The sequence below is a fragment of the Tauraco erythrolophus genome, chromosome 23 (assembly GCF_009769465.1).
Source record: "Tauraco erythrolophus isolate bTauEry1 chromosome 23, bTauEry1.pri, whole genome shotgun sequence".
NCBI classification, from domain to species: domain Eukaryota; kingdom Metazoa; phylum Chordata; class Aves; order Musophagiformes; family Musophagidae; genus Tauraco; species Tauraco erythrolophus.
The window spans coordinates 5,380,729-5,403,142 of NC_141487.1; the positions used below are offsets into that span (position 1 = coordinate 5,380,729).

Sequence of the window (22,414 nt, forward strand, 5' to 3'; positions counted from 1 at the left end):
GAAGAAGAGAGAATCTGGTGGAGACTTTCTTCTGCATTACAACTCTGGTATCTCAAGTCTTTCACAACAGTTACGAATTAGCAATAAATAAACCTCTGAGGAGAGAGGAATAGAGAAGGGAGAAAGATGCATTTTTAATTGCCACGTGCACAAAGAAGTACAGTTAATGCAGAGAGAAGCACAGGGAAGCTGTCCAATGACTGGAACTGCAAAGGTGGCAGCTCTTGCCTTAAAAGTAAAGGGTCAGAGGGAATGGTTTCTCAAACAGCAGCTCTGATACTTAAGGCCTTGTGCCATTGACGATTTCTAGAAGTGCTTTTTTACATCATTAAGGCACCCCTTGAGTGTAGCTAAACTTGTTGTTTTCCAAAAGCTTTGCAGAGAAGGACAACCTCTTGCTATATTATGGGGGACTAGAACACTGACGTGTGAAGCCAGTAAAAATTTGCCATCGGTTTTAATGGAAATAGGCTTATGCCCTTTTAAATTAAACTTCTTGTTGTAGAGATCTCAGGGCTGATTCTGATCTAAGTTACCACAACATACCTGAACTTCAACCAGTAAGGAAGAGAGGTGAATCAGTCCTCTTGTCATTTGATAGGTTTTCCAGTGCCATATCCTCTGACAGCACATCACAAGGGAAAGTGGTCACTCGGTGCACAGCCAGCCTCCCAGTGCAGTCGCAGGGTAATTCTTGCTGTGCAGTATGTGTAGCAGCATACAAAGGTCTCCGAGCTACAGGCCAGGTGGCTGTTTACAGCATAGCACAACCACTGTACCAAGTCAGAGAGGGAACAGAAAATGTGTTCCCTGCACAGGAAGTTACTAATTATTTAGAAGGGAGCAGCTAGTATAGAATTAGTCCTTGCCTCCCAGATAAAACTTCCTTCACTTCTCCCCAACAGACATTTAATTCCGCTAGTTTTTTGAGTACTGATGTACTTAGACTGGTCACAGAGCTATACAGGGCAATTGTAGGAAAGGTAAGATCTGGAAGAGGTATTTTGTGAAAATAGTTTGATGAGAAGAGAGTTCCTTAAACCGTCGTTGACTGTCCTAGGCTGTTCTCTTGGAAGCAGACAAATGCCTGCATTAGATAGGGGTATATGCCATTTACAGCTCTGGTTTGGTTTGTAAGCTCACGCTACCATGACCCTACTTCCAAGAAAGATGGAAAAAACTGAGTTCCATGGTACTCCTTTTTTACTCGATAAATTGATGTGAAAAGGCGGTGTTCTGTATCGGTAGGATTAAAAAGGGTATAGCCTAGCAGTTCCTGAGAAAGCATTTTTTGAGAGGCAAAGCCCTTTCCAGTGTCCTCCTTCCCAGCTCTCTTCCTGTAAATACCCACCTGTGCCCTCCCTGCTGTTGTTCTTGCTGCTGGGCTGTCAAAATATCTCTCATAATGAAGCAGTCTGGCCTGAGGCTACTATTACCTCCAATACTGATCCCGCTGAGCATGACTCTGGCAGCATGGCTGGCTGTTCACATGCAGTGAGCATAGAGCTGGGCTACACCTGGCAAGGAATAAAAGACTAAAAGCAGTGAATCCTGGCTGTTAGACAGTCTTGATCTTCTCCGAGACTGTGAAAGAGACTGGGGAAGGCATGAATATGACTGGCTCAGGAGGTGCTGGTGTGACTGGTCTCCTTCCCTGTCTTTTGGTAGGCTCAGTGATTTGGCAGGGACAGAGCTGTTGCTTTCCATTCTGTGGAAAGATAGGGAAGTGGGGAGAGGAGCTGTTAACTTGCAGTCATAAAAGGCAAAGCACTTCAACTTCTTTGGGGGAAACAACATGATTCAGTGGATACTACACCAATTGTTTAAAGACTTGTTTTATTATCTAAGCTCTTCTGGTGTACAGGACAGAACTTTGCTGGCATAGTTAGTTTGGGGCTGTGAGAAACTCATGCTATAGACCTGCTATGACAAGGCCAGCAAAACCAGTGCTATACATGCAGCTGTGCTGACAGAAGGTTGTATCTGTTCATTTAGCTTAGCTTAGGCAGAGGCATAATGGTGCCAGAGATGGCGTCTGTGCTGGAATCCTGCAAAAACAGAAACTCTGGATTAGTTTGTGAACTCAGACTGGTCACTGTACATGTACCTGGGCGTCTCTCCCCTCCCAGCTTCAACCTGTCTTTCCTGTAAAGGGGCAGGGCCTGCATCTGCAATGAGTTTTTAAACACTTAGCACAAAGGACCTTTGATCTTGGTTAGAAACTCAGAGGTTTACTGTCACACATGTAAATAACAAATTCCATTTAGGAAGTTTCCCCTCCTTTTAAGGGTAGAATAATGGAGGCATACCCAGGATAAGTAATTTACCCATGAAACTCGTGATAGAATAAGGGGGAAAATCCTTATCTCTTAACTTTCAGACCTGTGCTTGAAGGAATCATGCTTTCACTTTGCAAAGTGCTGTGGAAACACACAACAAAAAGACATGGTGATTCGTGTCCCCAGACTTGAAAACATGTTCCAGTTCCTCAGCGTGGAATTTGCAAAGCGTACCTGGTTCTCTCTCTAACCACGTGTGCACGGATTTGCTTAGATCTCTCTGATCTGCTCTCCAGTGGTGAATCTGTTTACACTAATCCTGAAAGCTCTACTGTTAAGAGACTGGAGCTGAACAACTTGAGGCTCCTGCTGTCGAACTCAGACATCCAGACAGAGCTCTTGTTCTTTGTTACACTGGGGAGGGGTAGGGAGGGCTTGTCAGTAATTTTGAGCGCTTCGAAGAGACTGATAAGATCAGCTTGAATCTGATCTTGAAGCCTCTTGAATCCTCCCAAACTTCACTGAGTTCTGCCAGAACCCTTCATGTGTGGGTGGGAAACCCTGCCTGGTCCAGGCGATGTACCTCATGTTGAGCTGCCATCACTAGGCCTTACTCTTCCAGTGCTGGACCTCTACACAGCTTGGCCAGTGCACCTATATCATGACTGGCATCAAGTGTCTGTTTTTTCCAGGAATGAAACACAGCTAAGTAGATGCTGCCCTTCTAGAATGCAGACTCAGCATAGTCACTTCACTTATACTAGGTGCAGATTTAAGCCCAGTTCCTTTAGAGGTAAAAAGCAACTGAGATGACATGGAGTGGGAAAACCCATGGCAAGTCACCTTTTCCTTTAAAATAAAAGGTAAATGAAAGTTCTCTGGGTTAGGAAAGGTCTTATTACAGCTGTTTGATAGGGGCAGACTGGATGGTAATGCAAGGTGATGTTAGGAGATTTGAGTGTGATCCAAACCACAGAGATCTGAGAAGTCTAGAAGTACCACAAAAGGATTTATTCATGAAGGAGGAAGGCCATTCTTGTTCTGCTCTCCTGTGACCCCTCCTGGGGCAAGCCTTCTCTCTCAGTCTTTGGAGAAGGCTGAGGCCAAGCTGTCTCTACACTTGGAGGTGAAGTTGCAATTAGGAACGGAGGTGGAAGAAGAACAGTAACCCTTATGGCTGTAAAAAAAGAAAGAAGGCTTGGAGAAAAAATACTCCCCTGTAAAAACTGAAAAGCAATCAGTACCATGAAGCCAAGTTACAAAGAAGATGGAGTCAAAGGATGTCTGAAGTAGCTCTCAAGCCTTCGCAGAGAGCTCAGCACAGTTCCAGATATGCCAAGCATGGAGATTTTCTGGGTGTGTAAGAGTGAACAGTTCTCACAGTATGGCCTTCTCACCTGACCCCCATCCAGAATCCTCTTACACGCTTTCACAGAGAAAGCCTGTGTCTCCCAGAGCCTCTTCCAAGCATTTTCCTTGGTTCATTAGGTGATAATAGAAAGTGATTTTTCCCCTGTCATCTTGAGCAATCAGAAGCATTAAGAATAAGAGCCTAAGCCTGAAAGCCTAAATGAGAGGGTTTGATGGGTATGTATATCTGCCTCCTTCATTAGAGCAAGAAGCAAGGATGTCTCCCATAGCTTGCATTTCGAGGATCATGGTCAAGTAGTGCCAAGAGAAAACCAAGGTTTGGGGCTTAGATTCCATTCTCAGATCTGCTGAACCCCAGAAAGGCGGTTTCCTCTGCCTTTACTGGTATGAAGCAATAGCTTGTCCCACAAGTGGTCCATTAGTGGACTTTTTGTAGAGGGGTACCTATCAGCTGGGAGCTAAATGGGGCAGAAAACACCACCTGTAAGATCTTGGGCAAATCCCCTGGTGCACAAATGTGAACTGTCACCTGTACTAGCCTGTAGTTACTCATAGTGGGACCAAGTAGGTAACTCCAGCATGAGCACAGCGCTCATTCCAACACCAGTAAAATGAAGCTAAAAGCAGCTCCCTCAAAGAGATGCTAGGAGGTGGTGTTCTTTCTCCTCTCTGCGAATACTCTGAAATATCTGAGAGATGGTACCGAAGTGGCAGGGGCTATTATTGCTCAGAAACTGCCCCGCTAGCTCTGTCAAAGGCCGAGTGTCACAACAGCAAATCCATTTCTCACTGTCTGGAAGGCAAGTTCAACTTGCCACCACCTCTCCCTGGAAGGAAGAAAGTAATGAAGCACACCTTGGGACAAAGCTAAGAACTTTTTGTTGTTCTGGGAGCTCTAAGACAGAACTCATACAGAAATCTCTCTGTTCTGCCACCTTGTAAGACTTGTGGGGAATATTTCTTGTACTGTATTTAAGGGGATAATTTATTTTTGTTTCCTTTCTAGGTAGGATTCTTCTTGCACAGTTGATCCTACTTAGCATCCAAAGGTAGGGAACTGCATCTTGATGTGACAAATCTCTGTAACAACCACGCAACTTAATTTTGAGCTGTGCTGTCCTCTCGGGGCAGTTTCACGTGGACCTTGTGCCATGTCCGTCACGGCTCGTAATGGAAAAACAAATTTATACCTAAGTCTTGCTACATCACTCCATGGCAAAAGAGAAGGCTCCAGCCTGCCTTCTCAGGGTGCAGCTGCTCACAACAGGACTCTGCCAAGGAGAGCAAGCGGCGGGTGTTCCTGCATGGAGCGCACCCAGGAGCCCAAGAGGGACGTGCACCCACCCGTGTGCCCCCGCCGGAGCCGGGGGGAGCCGCCGCGCTGGCGCGGCCGCGGCGCTGGCCCCGCCGTCCGTCGCTCACCCCCTCGCCCCGCCGCCGGCGCGGCGCTCGCGAAGCGCCTCTGCTGTTTAAATGGGCCAAGTTGGAGAAGCGGCGGCGGCGGCGGCGGAGGGAAATCTTGTTTGGTCGGAGTCTCTGAACTGTGCCGCGACTTCTGAGCACAGATCGATACGTGTCTGCCCCGGCTCGGAGGGGGGCCCGGCCCAGTAGCCCGACGTGGCGACGCATTTAGGGTCTGGGGGCAGCGGTGTAGGGAGCGCGTGCTGCGCCGTGGCACGAGCTCGCGGGGATGTAAATGTCTCTGTGTGTGTGTCTCTGTGCGTGTATATATATATATATACACGTAGAATGTATATATATACACGTATGTAATGTAATACCGTGTTTTTTAAAATTTTGTGCAGGAGTGGAAATTAAATACCGACTCGCGGTGATCATAAAGCCTCCGGTGGGAGCGGGGCGAGTCTGCACTTTGCAGGTGAAGGTGGGCGGCCCCCGGGAAAAACTTCTCCGCCCGGGTGTCTGGAGCCCCGCGGGCAGAGCAGGGAGAGCCGGCACCGGCCGGGGCACCGTCCTCCCCGCGCCCGGCGGGCGCCGGCGGAGGAGGGGAGGGGAGGGGATGGCGGAGCGGCGGCGGGGGCGCAGCGTTTAATTTTAATTATTGCATATAAATAAATAAACCAGGTGTCAGTTTAAAGGAAGGAAGAAGGGGGGGAGGGTGAAAGGGGGCTGGGTGGGCGGCGGGGAACCCTCCAGCCTGGTGAGAAGGTGGGTCGATCTAGGGGAATCAATAAGCTTTTTTTTTTTTTTTTTTTTTTTTAAACCAAAATAATGTCTACGGCAGCAGAGACCTCTCCGAGATGTCAGGTATTAGTCCGGAGGGGCAGATCTGCGAGCCATACAGCAGCTCCCGGGTCTACGGTACATTAGCCTCTCCGTGGGAGAGGGATCCCAGACAGCTCTGCTGGGGAGCCAGCCCAGGAGATTTGTTAGCGGGCTGCTCCGGGGGATACCAGCCACCTCCGGCACCCGAGCGCCAAAGGTGCTTGTGCTGCTGCTGCTGCTGCTGCTGCTGGCGCATTTCATCCAAACTCCAGACAGAGCGGGGGCAAGTTGAACCGGAGACATTAGAGCCACTGTGCTTTGGAGAGACGAGGGCGCACGGGGAGCGCAGTAGCACCATGCCTGCTATCAAGAAGGAGCGACTTGACAGGGAAGAGATGGCCCTGGCAGCCTTTAACCAGCCCATGGAAACCCTACCTGACTATCTCGCCCCTCTGGCCGCCGCTGCCATTCCGGTGGTAACCCCGCACCCGCCGGCTTACGACCAGATCTTTGCCCACCGCGCGTACCTGGGCTTCCACGAGACCCACCACCCCCACCCCCATCACCCCCACCACCCCCACCACCTCCCCGAGGACCTGATGCTGGAGAGGTTTTCCTCCATCCCGGATTTCCAGCCCTTCTTTGACAACGGAGAGCCTTGCATCGAGGTGGAGTGCGGGGAGAACAAGGCGCTGCTCTACATCAATAAGTTGTGCCAGGGGAGCAAAGGACCCTCTATCCGGTACCGGGGAGAGTGGCTCACCCCCAACGAGTTCCAGTTTGTCAGCGGCAGGGAGACGGCCAAGGACTGGAAGCGCAGCATCAGGCACAAAGGTAAAGGCGCTGCTCACCGCTCGGCTTGTGCCGGGGTCCCCACGCTGCTCTGCTCTTCCTCAGCATCCTCCCTCTCGCCCCCATGCTTTGGGAGCCGGATCCAAGGGGGAGGCTTACTGCCTATTAGCGTTCGCACGGGGGGGAGCTCAGACCTGATCTCCTGTGGCCGTGCCCCCCTCCCCCGCGCACCCCCGGTCCCTGTCTACCGGATCCCCTCGCCGAGCGCCTCGGTACCGGGCTCTCCGGAGCGCGGCGAAGTTTTCCGAGCGATTTGGGAACAGTCGCTTTGGGGTGGGAGAGGGGGCTGGGGGGGGGGAGGGGGGTGCTCCTCTCTTCTGGAGAGAAGTTTCATTTCGTGCGGGCGGAGGTTTAAACAGGAGGCAAATCGCGGGGTGCGGGGTTAGCGCCCCGCGGCTCTCCTCCGCGGCGGGGGGGGCGCGGAGCCGCCCGCCCGTGCGCGCCGGCGGCGGGCAGAGCCGCGGGGAGCGGCAGCGCGTAGCCCCGTCGCGCCGGGTGAGGACGGGGGGCGGCGGGCGGGGCGCAGGGGGTGTTCCCCTCGCAGCTGGGTGGCGCGGGACCTCCGCGGCGCTGGCGGCTGCTGACGGGAGCCTGCCCTGCCTCCCTCCCTCCCTCCCCTCCCCGCCCGCCTGCGGTGCAGCCCGAGCCAGCGCCGCAGTCCCGGCACCGGGGCTGGCGCGGCGGAGCTGCTGGTGCGGGCGGCAGGTGGAGAGCGGGGACCCGGCTGGCCCTGCGGGCGGGGGGGGGGGGGAGCGGGGGGGGCGCGGAGAGGAGAAGCCGCTGCGACGCGTAATTAGCCGAGAGCTGGAGGTGTCAGCCCGGGGGTCTGAGGAGCTATTAGGAGGTGACTGACACCTCGCCGTGTTTATCGATCGCCAGAGAAAAAGGGGAGTAACTTCGGGGGCCGCGCTAATTGTCGTTACTCCGCTCATCTCTTATCACTGGGCTCCCAGCCGCCTTCGGGAAGTCCCAGTTCCTCTGGGGTGAGTCAGGAGGACCGAGGTGAAACGGACGGCGGAGCAGGGGGGAGGCGCCGAGTGGGCTGCCCCGCTCGCAGGGCCGTCCCCCGGCGTGGGCAGCGCGGAGCCCCGCGCGGGTGCGCGCAGCATGCGCGGGCTGGCCGCTGCGCCCGGGCTCCGGGTGCGCCTTCTGCCTCGGCTCTCTCCGCGCTGCGGGAGCGGTGGTACCAAGGTTGGGCAGGGGCTAAGGAGGGGTGCGCCGGTGCCCCTTTCCTCGGTTATCTGCAGGGGAGAAAGTTCGACGAAGGAGCAGGCGGGGGTAGGGGGTGCTGGTAGGCAGGCAAGGGGAGGGGTGTTTGTATGGAAGGAGAGGCGTGCTCCCCCCCCCCGACTCCCGCTTGGCTAAATACTTCCCTTTTATGAAGGTGCTGATCCTCCTTTTTCTTCTTCTTTTTCTGCTCTGCATCCAGGGAAAAGTTTGAAGACTCTTATGTCCAAAGGAATCTTACAGGTACATCCTCCAATCTGTGATTGCCCTGGGTGTCGAATTTCGTCTCCAGTGGTAAGATTATTGTTAAACTATGTGCTTTAGTTAAGACATCTCCCCTCTCCTCCGCCTCTTTCCCTTAAAAAAAAAAATCCCTTTGCTTCTGTGATCATGAAACCGTGATCTCTGAGGGCTAGGAACTGTCAGTCGTTGGGTCTTTGCCAGAGCACTGCTTGCGCCGTGGGTGTACCTGCAGTCCAGTTAAAGGCTAGCCAAGAGGAGTTTGCACACAGAGCAGGTGGGAAGAGCAGTGTGTGGCCTAAAGGATGCAACACGCAGTGTGACTGTGTGGTTTTCAGGGGAAGCTGCCTATACGCAAATGGCAAATCATTCAGTAGCCTCTTCCCTGTTCTCACCCCTTCATTTTTGTGTATTGTGCAGAGGTGTAAAATGGCTAAATAAAGCAAAAGGGCATTGTTACAATTGCACCTTGGTGTTAGAGTCAGAACAGCTACAGTTTACAAACCACTAGTGAATTTTGTTAGATAAACCAGAGGAGGAACGAACTCATCTTAAACGCTTACAACTTTTACAACATTCATGTCGTAGATCACAGTTACTGCTTTTATAGATCTTTTCTTCCTAACTTTCAAGTTCCTTCTGTTTTCTGCTGTCTGCCTTTATCCTGAGACTTTCAAAATCTCTGTGCGACATCAACATTTTCATGAAAAAGATGTTGATGATATAAATAAAAAGTACTGAAATAATAGTAAACTAAGGCATTAAAACCAGTTCATCATGCATAAAAATAACCATAAAATACAACAATATCTAAACGGGATGGCAAAGCTGTTGGTTTGTGGAACTAAAGCAGGTCTTGGTCTGAAAAAAACACCATGACTTTAATCATTGTCAGTAGCACTGCAGAAACAGATGCAGCTGGAAATTTACGTACTTTCATCCACTGAAATCAACCATTTTTTCTTTTTTTTTTTGGTTTCGAGATCCAACAGACAGTCTCTTTTCCCATGCAGTGTCCTTGTGATTCTGCACGACAGACAGAATTGCAAATTTGAATTATTTCTGCATAGTCTATAGGTGCGTGCGTGCTTACGTGTACAAATATTCACGTGGGAAGGGGCTTAGAGCAGTAATCAAGAGTTACATGAATTCCTGTGAAGGTACCATCTCTGTGATGCGAGTCTCTTGCCGTCTGTTTTGTGTGGCCGCAGTCCATACTAAAGCGATAACTGCCCATTGGGCTTACTGGTTATATTGCAGTGTTGCCGTGGTATTGGAAACCCAGCAAACCAGATAGACTGGAACCTGGCTTTTCCCATGGACTCATGGAGTGCCTCTGAGTTTACGGGGCGAAGTGTGATGCAGTGTAATAAGCTCTCTCCAGTTTTGAGTTTTGCACATCCTTTAGTTACCAGTCATGTTGACCAGAGGCCAACGAGCAGCGATCTGCAGACCAAACCAATGTGCCACCGTTGCTGGTGGTGTTGAGAAGTGTCTGACCAGATGACAGTCTGCCAGCTGCTTTCTGGGTACTAGGTTGCATTATGTGGTAGCCAAAATGACACATGGCACTTTCCTAGCAGCGACATTTTTAATAGTTGGACAAGAATACTATGCATTTACAAATGGGAAGACAGCTCTGCATGAAACAAGTGTCTTTTAAAATAGAACTGACTTTGAGAAGTTCAGATAGAGGAAAAGAGAGGTTGGTATAGTTGTGGGAAAGAAGAAATAAATCCTTGTGGACTTGCCTCCTACTGCTTGCCCAGCAGTATAAATTAGTTAAGGGAGGTTTGTCAGAATTTGCACAGCAAAGGCAAGCCCCAATGAGAGCTTTTACTAGAACTCTTGTTTCTCAGTGCTTACTGCATTTTCTGTGCTGTAATTAGAACATATATCTGACCAAATGACAATTTCACATTTTGAACCTGAAATCTTTTGGTAGTGCCTTGTCATAGCTACACGCACTGCACGCTCAGAACCGTTACATGAGGAGGATTAAAAATGGGGCACAGTTTATCTTTCCCTGTTTGGTGATCACTGATTTAAGCACCGCTGAGATCAAAGGGCTGTTGAAAACGTAGAAATGTTTTATATTTTATAACGTAAGTAAGAAGAGACTTGCAATGCCTGGGTCCTTGTGCTACTGTGTTGTCACATAGGGGTTATGGAGACGGAGAGCTGATTCTCTCAGCGGCTGGTTCTACCGATCCGAAATCAGTCCTTGGACAGCAGGAATAGGCCGGAAAAACTCAAGCATTGCCTTGTAACGGGGCAAGCTCGCTGCTTGTAGGCATCTTCATCTTCCCCCATCTCCTAACTGCAGGCAGAAAAGGAAGTGCTCCAAGAACCCGGCCCAGCTCTTCCTTCGGGAAAGGTTACATCCAATTTAGCCAGCCCTGCCACCCTTGTCCCATCAGACCGGTAGTGTCAGGGGCTTTAATCATCAGCAGCCACTGTTCTGAGGCCCAGTCTGGGTCTCTTTCGGGGCTGGGGAGAGGAGGGGTTGATCTGGAAAGGAAATTGCATCGTGCCACAGACCCGGGTGGGAAAACGCGCCTGAGGAACCAGCGCTTGAGCCTTGCACGAACCCCCCGTGCCTGACTCGTTCCCAGCCGGTCCCGCTCCTCTCGTTAAAGCCGAGCCCGGCGGGCGGGCCGCCCCCACTTCCCAGCCCCCCGTCCCACCTCAGCGAGCACCGCAGCGGCCCCCGGCCCCCCGCTCCCGGGCCGCTGGGGCTGGCGCCGCGCCGCCCCCGGCCGCGGTGCCGGCAGTGCCGGGGGGAGCGGCGCCCGGCCCCGCCGCCCCCCGCCGCCCCGTCGCAGCTCGTTTGCTGCAGCTGCAGACAGCGGCCGGCGCCGGGGCCAGCTCCGCCACCGACCGCCGGTTTCCTGCGAGGCGGAGGGGGAGCAGCCGCGTCGCGCCGGCCGCCCTGGCGCCTCCTCCCCCGGGCCGCGGCCGTGGCCGCCCCCGCGCCGGCATCCATCAATCAGCGGCAGGAGGGGGGAGCCGCTGCCGCGCGGGGGGAAGGCAGGGGGATGCAGGAGGGCCCTTCTGGGCCGCAGAGTCGCTCCGAGCTGGGAGGGATGCAGGGAGGACCGTGCGGAACGGGGGAGTGGAGGAGGCTGCCTCCGGGGCTGGGGCGGGCATCCCCTGTGCCGCTTTGGGGGCTGGAAGGGCAGAGCCCTCCTTCCCAGCTGGGTGTGCGGGCAGCATGGCACAGGCTTTGGTGGGGAAGTGGTCCCCGCGTGGGGCAGAGCCCTCCTTCCCAGCCGGGTGTGCAGGCAGCATGGCACAGGCTTTGGTGGGGAAGTGGTCCCCGCGTGGAGCAGCGCTGTCTGCTCTTCTCTGCAGAGATGGGGAATGGGGCACACTGTACGCTCACCCCATCCCATGCGCTTCTGGAGGGTGACTGTGCCCTTGATTTTCCTGTCCCGTTTTCTTGGTACCCTAGCCTTTGTACCCGAGGTTTTTCAGATCTGAAGGGGAGAAATGGCACAGGTCTCAGTCCCTTCAATTTTTTTGAGGCGCAGGATGCCAAGCGTTCACAAAGTAAGTTGTCAGATGCGAACAGGGTTTTTGCCCCATATTTGTGCTTGTCTGTTCTGGGCAGACACAGTTCATCTTGTTTGGAGCCCTGGATGGATTCCATTCTATTCTGGTGAAATCCATTCACTCCAGGGTTCCCTCTGTCCCCATCAAACTTCCCTCTGTGCTCCAAATACCACTCATGCATTCTCTCTATCTCCACTTTCAAACCCACAGCTGGGGCTGGACTTGAAAGTGCTCACTGGCAGTGGTCTTTTTAGACAGCTGGAGGGGGAAACCCGGTGGTCTTGAGAACAGCACTGAAATCTTTATTGCACAAACAAAATATCTGAGATTTGCAAAGTCCAGCATCGCGCATCCAGTATAACAGAGGAGAGGCATTCCTTACGATAGACATACTTTAATTGTTTCCCTTGTCAGACAGAGTGTGACCCTTACTGTGTTTTTCATGCTAGCCATGCTGCCTCTGAAAGCATGTTAGGACTGGTCGTTGGCTGCTTCTCATCCTCTTTTCCCATCATTTCCCTTTTGTTGTCTGTTTGAAAGGTAGCCCACGTTGGAGTTTGAGATTCGAGGTTCAGATCACAGGTGAAGAAGCTTTCAAAAAGCTATCGTGATATGGCCATATTCAAACAAAACAAAAAGCACGATAGAATTAATTTTTTTTTTTTTACCCCATCTCCTTTGTTGCGTGTCAAGACACATGGCAGTTCTGCATAACTTTTATCAATGACAGTGGAAATTCATTTGCCTACTGGGGCTGTGTTTTGCTCTTGAGTTGATTTATATGTGATTTTTTTTATTTTCTTCTTTTTGCTTTTTGTCATCATTGTTGTTGTTTTCTTTTGTTACCCCTGAGGTTAAGGCATTAGTCCAAGACTTTGTCAAGGATGGAAAAAGTTACTATCTGTTTACTTAAAAATTTGAATGCCAGTATTGAGCAAAATCCCTGTTATTTAGCTCTAAGATTTCTGACCATTCTCCTGTCTCCCTGTTTCAGAGGTGCAGGGGTGGAAGGCAGCTCTGCATCTCCCCCAAAGTGTCGCTCTGTGTGACTTGTGCTGTTGGGTTCTGGCTGCAGCTGCATTCACTGCCCTTCCTCATTGATGCCCTCCTGGCCACCCAGCTGCTCCACAGTTTGCCTGGAAAGCCAGAAACAGAGCTGCGCAGGGGAAAAGAAGAGAGATCCCTGGGCTACTGAGTAGATCCCTGTTTTGCGGGATCCAAATTCAGAGACTGACCCAAAAAGAGGAGTCTCCCACGCTGAGCATGAGTCTTGCAAGAGCACTTTCCTATGAGAAGAGGACATTGCCTGCTGGAAAGTTTAGTTGGCTGCCTGTAAAAGCAGGATTAAGTTTGAAATTTTACTTTTAACTGAATAGATCAGATTTAGGTTCCTTTCTGAGCTTCTGTGGACTTAAGGATCGGAGCTGGAGAATCTTGGGGTTTATGTGAAGGAGACTGTTTTCATAACTTTGCCTTCGTGTCTCTGGGGGCTGCCTTATGAATGTGGAAAAAGCCCCTCTGTAAAGCACACTTATAAACCTTTTTATTCCCCCAAGGTCTTTGGCACAGTCTGTTGACTTTTATTTGTGGTTTCATGCTGATTTGGATTGTTGATTTTAATCCAGCACATTTTAGTTTAGTTTTTTTTCTGTTTTGTTTTTTAATGGACTTCACTCAAGTGATTTTTAGAGTGTGTATGTTGCACTGCAAACTTGTAAGCTAAACTTGAATGCTTGACAAAAGTTTATTTGTCAGACATCACCTTTATAGAGAAACTGGAGATAAAGTATGTTGTGCTCTTGAATGAGATGAGAGACTCACACATCCCGTCCAGTACTGGGGAAAGGTGCTGTGTTTCAGTCCATAGCCTCAGCTTGCAAGGCTTTCTAATCCAAGGGCAGTGGGAACATGTATGTCTGCTTCTCTCACAGAAGGGTCCCTAAAATCAACTGCTTTTGGGTCATATGGCATGTCACAGGGGAGGACTGTCAGCTTGAAATGGGAACCAGCGTGGATACCAGAGATGCTCCTAAATGTATTCTGCATTGGGAGTTATTCCTAATGATTCTCAAACTCAGCTCAGGAACAGGTCACGCTGCAATTGCCTGATGTTGTCCACTGTCAGAGATTGGGAAGATGAGTGTTGCACCACTAAAATGACCATTATTTTATGCAGAGGCAGAACAAACCCAGATCAATGGCACTAAGAGTGCCAGCACAATACTGAAGGATTTTATTTTGTGGATGATTAAATACCCTCTGGAAAGGAAAATATTAATTGGATTGCAGTCTTGTGAGTGAACAGCAGATATGTATAAGCAGCTATGGCTTAGGAAAATAATTTTGTCTTACAGTGGGTTTTAAGGAGTTCCAAGTGGGGGAGGTTTGCTGTAGCACAAGAGCAGTAGTGAAGATTTTTGCTTTTCCAGTGAGCAGTGACGAGAAACTGAATGCGAAAGGTCTTGAATGGTGGAAAGAGAGAGGAAGATCCATCTGTGAGTTCAGTTTAGTGACTGTGAGGTGTTTGTGAATAACGGGCCAAGCTAACCCTCTCTGAAAGAGAGTGGAAGTATATTTATGCGTTTGTTGGCGTGTATGAGGGGTTCTGCTTGAAGCGAGCAAATTTCCTCCTGCTGGGATTCCATAAAGAGTGCAGAGGGCTTTTCCTTGTCTGGCAGACTTGTGCGTGGTGGTGTTTCCCTGGAAGAGCCAAGACAGAGTGTCATTTGTGACACTGTGGCGTGACGGTCTCTGGTGGGCTCAGCTGTAGGAAGAGGCAGTTTCCGAGCCCTCAGCCTCTGTGGGAGTCAGATTTACACACTAAGTCGGCAGATGCAGGATGGGTTTTGCAGCTAGCACTGCTTGCCTGGTGAATTGTGCTGTACTCCATCAGGTCTAGAAAATCTGCTGGTCTGAGGAAAAGAAAGTTAAGCATGGGAAGAAAGATAGGTAAATAAATATATAAAAGCAGAGAAAGCAACATCATCTCGTTAGCAGTGTGTCAAGGGCAGTGTAAAGGTGACACAGGATAAGTAATTTTGCTGTCAAAATTATTTAGAGATGTCATTAAACTGCTTAGGGCTGTCTCTACTGCTTCAGGGCACAGACACCTGGTTTTAATTTGCAGTGGTCTATGTCCAAACTTGCTGGCCTTATTCAAAGGGATTAGTGCTAATTTGGAGCCCGGTGGCAAATGCCTTTAGTGAACGTGAGATCTAAATGGCAGAGGTGACTAAAGGATCAGAATTAACTCCCTCATAAACTTTGTTCGTTCTTCTTTTCCTGAGGTTTAAAACTATCAACTAGTTCGAGTTTGCAGAAATGATGAACTTTTCAGATTGCTTGTTCTGGTTTAGTTTTGAGTCAGAGAGAACAGAGAAGCAATTTCCTATTGGTCCTAGACTTTGGAAAAGAGAGCCACTCTGTTTTTAATGAAGTAATACTTGGTCAGAATTTTATGCTTGCAAAATCACTTTGTTTTGTCTATAGTTTTTTTCCTTTTTCTATCTTTATTTGTTTTTGTTGTTCTTTTTTTTTTCCTGCATTGTCTTATTCTGTTGCTGTTATGCACAATCTATTTCCTTTATGTGGAAAACATCTTGCTGCACAGAAGATTCTTGTTTGGCATCCGTGCCCTCTTCTCTCCCTTCTTCTTTCTCCATACTGAAATGCATCCTCTTCACTTATTCAACAGCTGAAGAATCACCATTCTCACCATTTCAGGGCTTTTTTCTGTTAGGAGATGCTCACCTTCCTCACTTCAGGTAGATGACAGTGAAAAACTCATTACAGGGCTCTGGGTCCCAAAGTTGTGTTTTCCAATTGAGGATAATGAAAGACATCTCCTGAAGAGTTATTTATTGTTGCAGGAGTCGTGCAGTTTTGTAAGTAAAGCTGAGAACATCTTTAGCACCTCTACTTTACTCTTATACTGCTCTTGCGTGGAGGTAAATCTTCTGTATGTACCAGTTCCACTGTTGGAGCAATGCATTTCCTTTGTTTATTTTTGGCTCTGTTATTTTAACAAAACCAGTGAGAACAGAGAGGAAATTGCACATTCCCCTGGGTCGTAAATATAATCCGATACGGGGTTTTCTTGTAACATGTCTGAGGACGAGGAGGGATGGATGGAGGGAATTCCCAAGCATGAAAAGAAAGGTTCTTGCTCATTTGTTTTACTGCTAGTCAATATGGAACTTTTAGGTTTTACAGATTTCACTTTATTTTGCACATGCATGCAAAGCCACAGAATCTGGGAATACTGTCAAGCCTGAATTTGCCCTGTTCTTTGATTACCTGTACAAAAATACTCCTATATATCAAATCCCTCATTTTAAGATGTCAAGATAGCTTCAATTGGTATGCAAAGTAGGCTTTTTAAATCTTTTACATCTTCAGCTAGACAGAAACTTGTGCTAGCATTCGCCAACAAGCCAGGTCACCAGAGGCAGTCTCACCTTGGTGTAACGTGTACAGACATCAGCGAAGGTGGTTGGGTCCCCATGGCTGCTGTAGACTAGGGGCTCATACAAACAGCCTTGCTTTTTTCAGCAGTGTGCTTACCAGAAAAAAGTGGTGTTCATCTGCATGTGTGCTGCTGCAGCAGCTTTTGCTCGTAGAGGTGTCCTGTGTGTTTGGCTGAAGTAGCTGTGTTTACCAGCGCGCATCCAGAGCTCAGCTCTTTGAAAGTGATGTAGGGGCAGTGCCATGGAGAGAGAGGTTGTGCCTCCGTGCAAATTGAAGGCAGTTGGTTGTGAGCGGGTTCTGCACTGATGCCCACTCATATAAAAAAACCTGAGCCTTGCCATGGCCTTTTGTTTTATGAAATTGTAAAATGGAAAAAAAAAAAAGACTTTGTAGTAAGGTTTAATCGACGTTTCTAAGAGTAACAGCATCTTCTGTCTTAAGATGTAAGACAGTGACCAGCACCCGTTATTTCTTGTGTTGTGCTCATCAATTAGGAAGGTAGAACTTTTTTGAATGGCTTCCAGAAAATTAAGAAGCAGGAAAACTTGAGAGATGTGGTGATAGAAGAGACATTTGATAGCCTTTTGGTCTAGAAAATACATCTGAAAGAGTTGTAATGATGACACTGCAACAAAGTTGTGTGTTTTCTTGTAGTTGATTCCCAGTTTAGTGCTGGGAGGTATGATTGTTTCAGATAATTCAAAAGGCAGCTCTGGGATTTTAAACAGCTTCAGTTAACTTGGGCCTCTTAATCACCATGGCTTCTTAGTATAAAACTTTTTCTTTTGAAAGCAAGCATTCTGCTTTACCAGACCTAGTTTGCTGTCTATGAGTGTCTTACCCCTAGGAGCTTGTATTTATCACCGAGTCTCTGGGGCCTTGCTAATTCAGAGTTATGAGTAGATTCCACTCCAATGGTAGCTGCTGTTCTGCCTATCTCTGCCCATCAAATTGCAAAAACTCCCTTGTAACCCCATCCTTTCTTTTTATCTGGAGATGAATGTGATAGGTGGTACTCAGCTCTGTTGGAGCTGCTTTTGCTGTGTTGCTAGGGTAACCGGAGATAGCCCCTGAAGACAGGAAAGGGCAAGCATTCCTTTCTGCCACAGTCTGGAGCATCAGTGATTGAATGAGATTAGATAGAATTAGATAATCCTGAAATTCACAGTGATTTGACGCCAGACCTTTATTAAATAAGTAAAAGTACCAGCCCTTATAGTAAAAATGAATTCTTTTAGATCAATAACTTTTCCCACCATTTGTCACAGCTGTGATTCTTGAGATCTCTTTTTCCATGACTTGGAGTGAACCACACAAATGTATTTTTTTTTTTTTCCCTTTTTTCTCCCCAGAGGGGACTATTATATCAATTCCTCTTTTATTTCCCCCTTGTGATTCACCCACTTAACCGTAAAGTACACTTACAAAGAAAGGCACTACAAGATTCTTCAGTGATGGTTCAATTAACTGGAGTTTACAATAGTAGTGTTACTTAAAAATTGTACACTAGTCGTCTTAAGTATTACAGTGTTTTAGGGTCAATTTAAAAAAAAAAAAGTTGTATATTATGAATGGCTGGGTAGTTTTTTGTTCCTTGTGTATTCAGTGCCTAAAACTATTGAGATCTCATCCATGCGTGGTGTGTTCCTGCTTAGCTGCAGTGGAATTGGTAACATCATATTCTGATCTGAAGTAAATGTGGGTTAAAATGAGCATGGCAGTGTGAATGCAGGATTGGACTTAGATCACAATCAGTCTAGATTTATGTCAGTTTAACTCTGTTGACGTCTTTTTCATCTGTAGACTGGCATGGCTTGCATCAAAATCTGGTGTGCATCAGAGGACACCTAGCAGAGCATGGAAAATTTGGTGTGTTCTGGCCCTCAAGCAGTTTTGTTTCTTATCAAGCTAAATTGGCTCTTTCAGAGTAGAAGCCTGATTTTTTTTTTTTTTTTTTTTTTGGTGGTGGTGGTGCTGTCCTTCAGGTGCAGCTCCAAACACCACTGCTGAGATTTTTGGAGACATAGTGGATAGTTTGTGGTCTCCAAGTAGTCAAGAAGCAGCTCATCCAGAATGAGAAGAGCAGCCTGCATACTCCTTATAAGAATGCTTTGAATTCTGAATAAAAAATATAATACAAATTAACAATGTGCTTCCTCAAAGCATTTTTGGCTTGAAATTGATGAGCTGGTACTTCAAGGCTGGAAGTGTATGGATCTGCACTTGTTTGCCTCAGCAATGGGGATCTGGTTTTTTGAAGTCTCACCTTGCCGTGATGGATTTCTCAGAAATAAGTTCAGTAAAAGTAATTCTATGAGGCTGGTAAGCATTTCTCTCCCCTGGTGTGTGCAGAGGGCAAAAATCATTCTTGCTTTGGGAGCAAAGTTCTTAGTTCTTCCATTGATGTCTGTGCTTTGGCTTTAAACCACTACAGAATCTGAAAAAAAGTATGGCTAAAGGATATTTGAAATTGTATGCTCTACAAGTTACTATGCTTTTCCTTTAGCCAAAAAACTTGCATCTTGAGAGTAATTTTGTTGCTATGATAGGACTCCTAATACCCTGGACTGCTTATCACACCAAGCTCTAGAAACAAGACCAAAACCTACTTTTTTCCTCCATATCGCAGGGAAATACATGCAGCAAAGTAAGAGAGAGGGAAGGACAGAGGAGTCTAAAAAACATTTGTGTGTGAGTACTGTATCTTAAGACCAAAATCTATCTTGATCTGTATGATGTATAATTCCACCCTCAATAATAGGGTAACAGAACACTTTGATGGTAGAATGTTTTTTCTTGGTACATAAGGATACAGGCAGTCTGAATTCTCAGTCCTGCCTGTATCCAGGATTCAAGTGCACTGAAAAGAGGAGTTGAGTGATGATGAAGTGTCAAATCCCACTAGGAAGCAAAGCATGGACTACTCCAAAATACAGAAAACGCTGGGATTCACATCTTTACCCCACAACAGAAGCAAGACAATTCCAGCTTGTGATCAAGTTCTCACCTTTCCTGCTGTTCACTGGCTCTGGCTGCTTTTGGAAACAAGGCCCTGAGTATACCTAGAGGAGCTGTTGCCGTATCACATCCAGTGTAGCTACGGGAAGAGTAGGAAATACTGTATGAAAGGAAGTGATCCAGGTGTTCTTGTTTGTTGCAGGTGGCAGCTTCAACTGGGATAATCGTGCTCTGTTGCCTAGAGATCTGCCCCATGGATCTTTCTAAAGGCTTGTTCTCTGTCTGGATAGAGCTGGCTGGCACTGAAGAGCATACTGAACTTGGGTACTCGGGGCTCTTCTGTGAATTGGCATTAGGGACCATATCAGATGGCTGCTAACCATGCCCTTCAGTGGCAAAGCATAGGGCCTTCGGAGAGAAAGATTTTGCTTTGACTTGTTGCTATATTACCACTGAATATACCACCCAATATAACAGACATCAGATTTTGAGATGTCAGTTGGCAGCAGTCCTGCTGCATCTTGCTATGGACAGAGAGGCATCTAAAGCCAAAACATAACTGTGCAAACTCAGTGTTCCATTAAGGAAACTTGATATGTGACTTCAGAATCAAAGCCATAGCCTGCACTTCGGGATAATAGTCCTGCGTGTACTGGCTCTGTTCACCTGTGGAGTAGAGTAGTGAATGCTGTGGGCTGGCAGTCAGGTGACTGGGCCTCTGCCCTGCTGAGGATAGCCCACGTTGCATTCTCCAACCTTTGCTTTCAAATGCAACTTCTTCTTTGAGATGTTTAACTTGACTTACCCAGAAACATGCTTTCTCAGGCCCACATGCCTTTTATTCCCTTTCACATCAGAGATCTGTGCAGTGGTGGTACCCTTGCACAGCCTTTGGAAACGTAGGCACTAACCTTTCCATGATTCAGCTTCCCCATATACAGGCTGGGGAGAGCACCTCTGGTATAGCATATGGAAATTGAAATATGTAGATTTATGGGTTAAAAGGGCAAGAGACCACTGTTACCATCAAGACTGAGGTCTTGCACTATAATAAGCACTAGGACTTCCCCAAACTAGTTCCTGTTTGTGGTGGCTTGTCTTTGTACTTTTCTTTTGAAGGAAAGCGTCCAGTCTTGGTTAAATGTCCTGGTCCTGTCCTGCATTGATCCTAGTAAATTGTTTCAGTGGGTAACTACTGTCACTTTTTAGGAAATTATTATGATATTGCTGATTTGAATTTGTTCAGTGTCACATTTCTGCCACTGTTCTCCTTACAGCTGTATGTGTCACTCTTTGGAACTCCCTTTTAGTAGCCGTAGACCATCGTCAAGAAACCTTTTAGCCTTCTCTTGAGTGAGTTAAATAGAGTGAGGTCCTTCAGTCTCTCCACATAATAAGGCAATCCCAAATCTTTTAATGGTCTGCATTACTCTTCTGCAAAACCCTAACACTGTGTATCACCATCCATCTTGACCTGTTGGCACTGTATTCGTGTCAAGTGTATGTACACACACACTGTAATCTTCCTGCTCTGATTACTACTCTGGCATTTATGTCCACGTTACTCATAGGGCCAGGGCATTGCCCATGACAAACGTCTTCACCTGATTCCCACTCTGACCCTTGCACCCTTTTCAGAGTCACTTTTTCCTGGGGTAACATTCCCACCTTTTAAAATGCCAAGTTTACCCACCAGCCCACACTATTTTGTGTCTTTGACCCTGGGATTTCGTTACTCACCATTAACTTGCACGTTCTCTGTGTTAACCATCAGTGATGACCCAGGTCATCGATAAAAATATTACTTATATTCTGAGGTCTTTCAATCACCTTTTAATCCATTTAATTTGTGCCATGTTGACTTGCAATGCTCTAATTTCTCGTTCAAAAAGTTGTGTGGTGTAAGATCAAATAACTTGCAGAAATCTAATCACTAGCACTATTGTCTCAGCAAAAAAGATATATTAGTTTAACATCTTTTCCATTAACAAGCTTTAATTTTCATAAATTATATCACCCTCCTTTAATTTATTATTACTTGTCCGGTTTCCTCTATTTCATTATTTCTCCTGGGGGTTATAAAATTACTTGGATTATCCTGCTTATGCTTTTTAAAATACAGGCACAGTGCTATGTTTCCCCATTTACCTTGTATTTCCTCATTGTTCCGAGACTCATTAAAAAATCCAAGTAAAGTACCTAAAGAACTTCTCTGGCTAACTGTTCTGAAACTCTATGAGAGCAGGTTGTCCAAGTCTGCTGATTTCAAACTGTATAACTTAAGAAGTTTCTGTTTGGAAACCTCCTAATTCACTGCTGGAATGAAAAGTATTTCATTTTCATACCATGTTAGAGCTATCTTTTTCTCCCAGTGCAGAAATGAAATATTTATTGAACGTTCTTATTTTTTCAGCATTTCTGACAGTTCTACCATTCCCATCTCGTAATGGACTGAAACCATTATTACCTCCTGTCCTTTACAAGCTAGTGTTTACAGACCAGTTTGGAGTTCTCCAATGAATGAAGGAATTATTAAAATTACACGTGCAATTATTTAAGATTAAGATCTTTATAATGGATAGGGAAGGAGAGGCCTTCACTGCATACTATGCTGATGAAACATCCAACTGTCTTTGAATTCTGCTCCTCCGTATTTGCTTTATGTCTCCAGTGGGATTTCTGCCTTTTTAACTCCTGTTGTTTAGTGTTGGTTTAATCGGAAACCTGGCGTGTGGATCAGCTGGTGGAGCATTAGGCCTCCATGAAGAGAAGGATGCTTTCTCTTCATCTTCTCGATGTGGTATATGCAGCTTGCCAGACTGAGTGCTTACAGCTTGCGGGTTCGGGTAATGAATAGATGTGTTTGGCTTCAAAAAAATGACCTCTGTGGCTTTCTCGTCAAAGCCAAGCCTTTTTCCTCCACCTAGATGCTCTTCTAGCTTACACTCCTTGTCTGGCTGCTTTTCTTTTCTCCTGATCTTTCAGTCAAGTCTTCTGCCTGGCCACCAGATTACGAAGCAAGGTGGTATTTGAATTATCTAAAGAAGTGATCATGGTGCATTCTGTCAAAGCTTGCAACTCCTCAGACAATCAAATATTCCTTCCTTCAATGTTTGCTTTAAATGATCTTGGAAGGGTGTCAGTACAGGGTTATACATGCAAGAGAAGAGATGGAGATGTGATACATCTGGAAGTCTCAACTTCACTGCTCACTCAAATAACCATTAGGAAATAACCCT

At 47.3% G+C, this 22,414-nt stretch overlaps 1 protein-coding gene across 1 annotated transcript in view; it reads left to right on the top strand.

Moving 5' to 3' along the window:
- Window positions 1-5,911: 5,911 nt before the first annotated feature.
- SAMD11 (sterile alpha motif domain containing 11) overlaps window positions 5,912-22,414 on the top strand; it is a 122,873-nt gene continuing 106,370 nt past the window's right edge. The window contains exons 1-2 of the mRNA XM_086625581.1: window positions 5,912-6,710; window positions 8,158-8,249. Coding sequence (XP_086481707.1) covers window positions 5,912-6,710; window positions 8,158-8,249 — 891 coding nt within the window. The remainder of the gene's footprint in view (window positions 6,711-8,157; window positions 8,250-22,414) is intronic.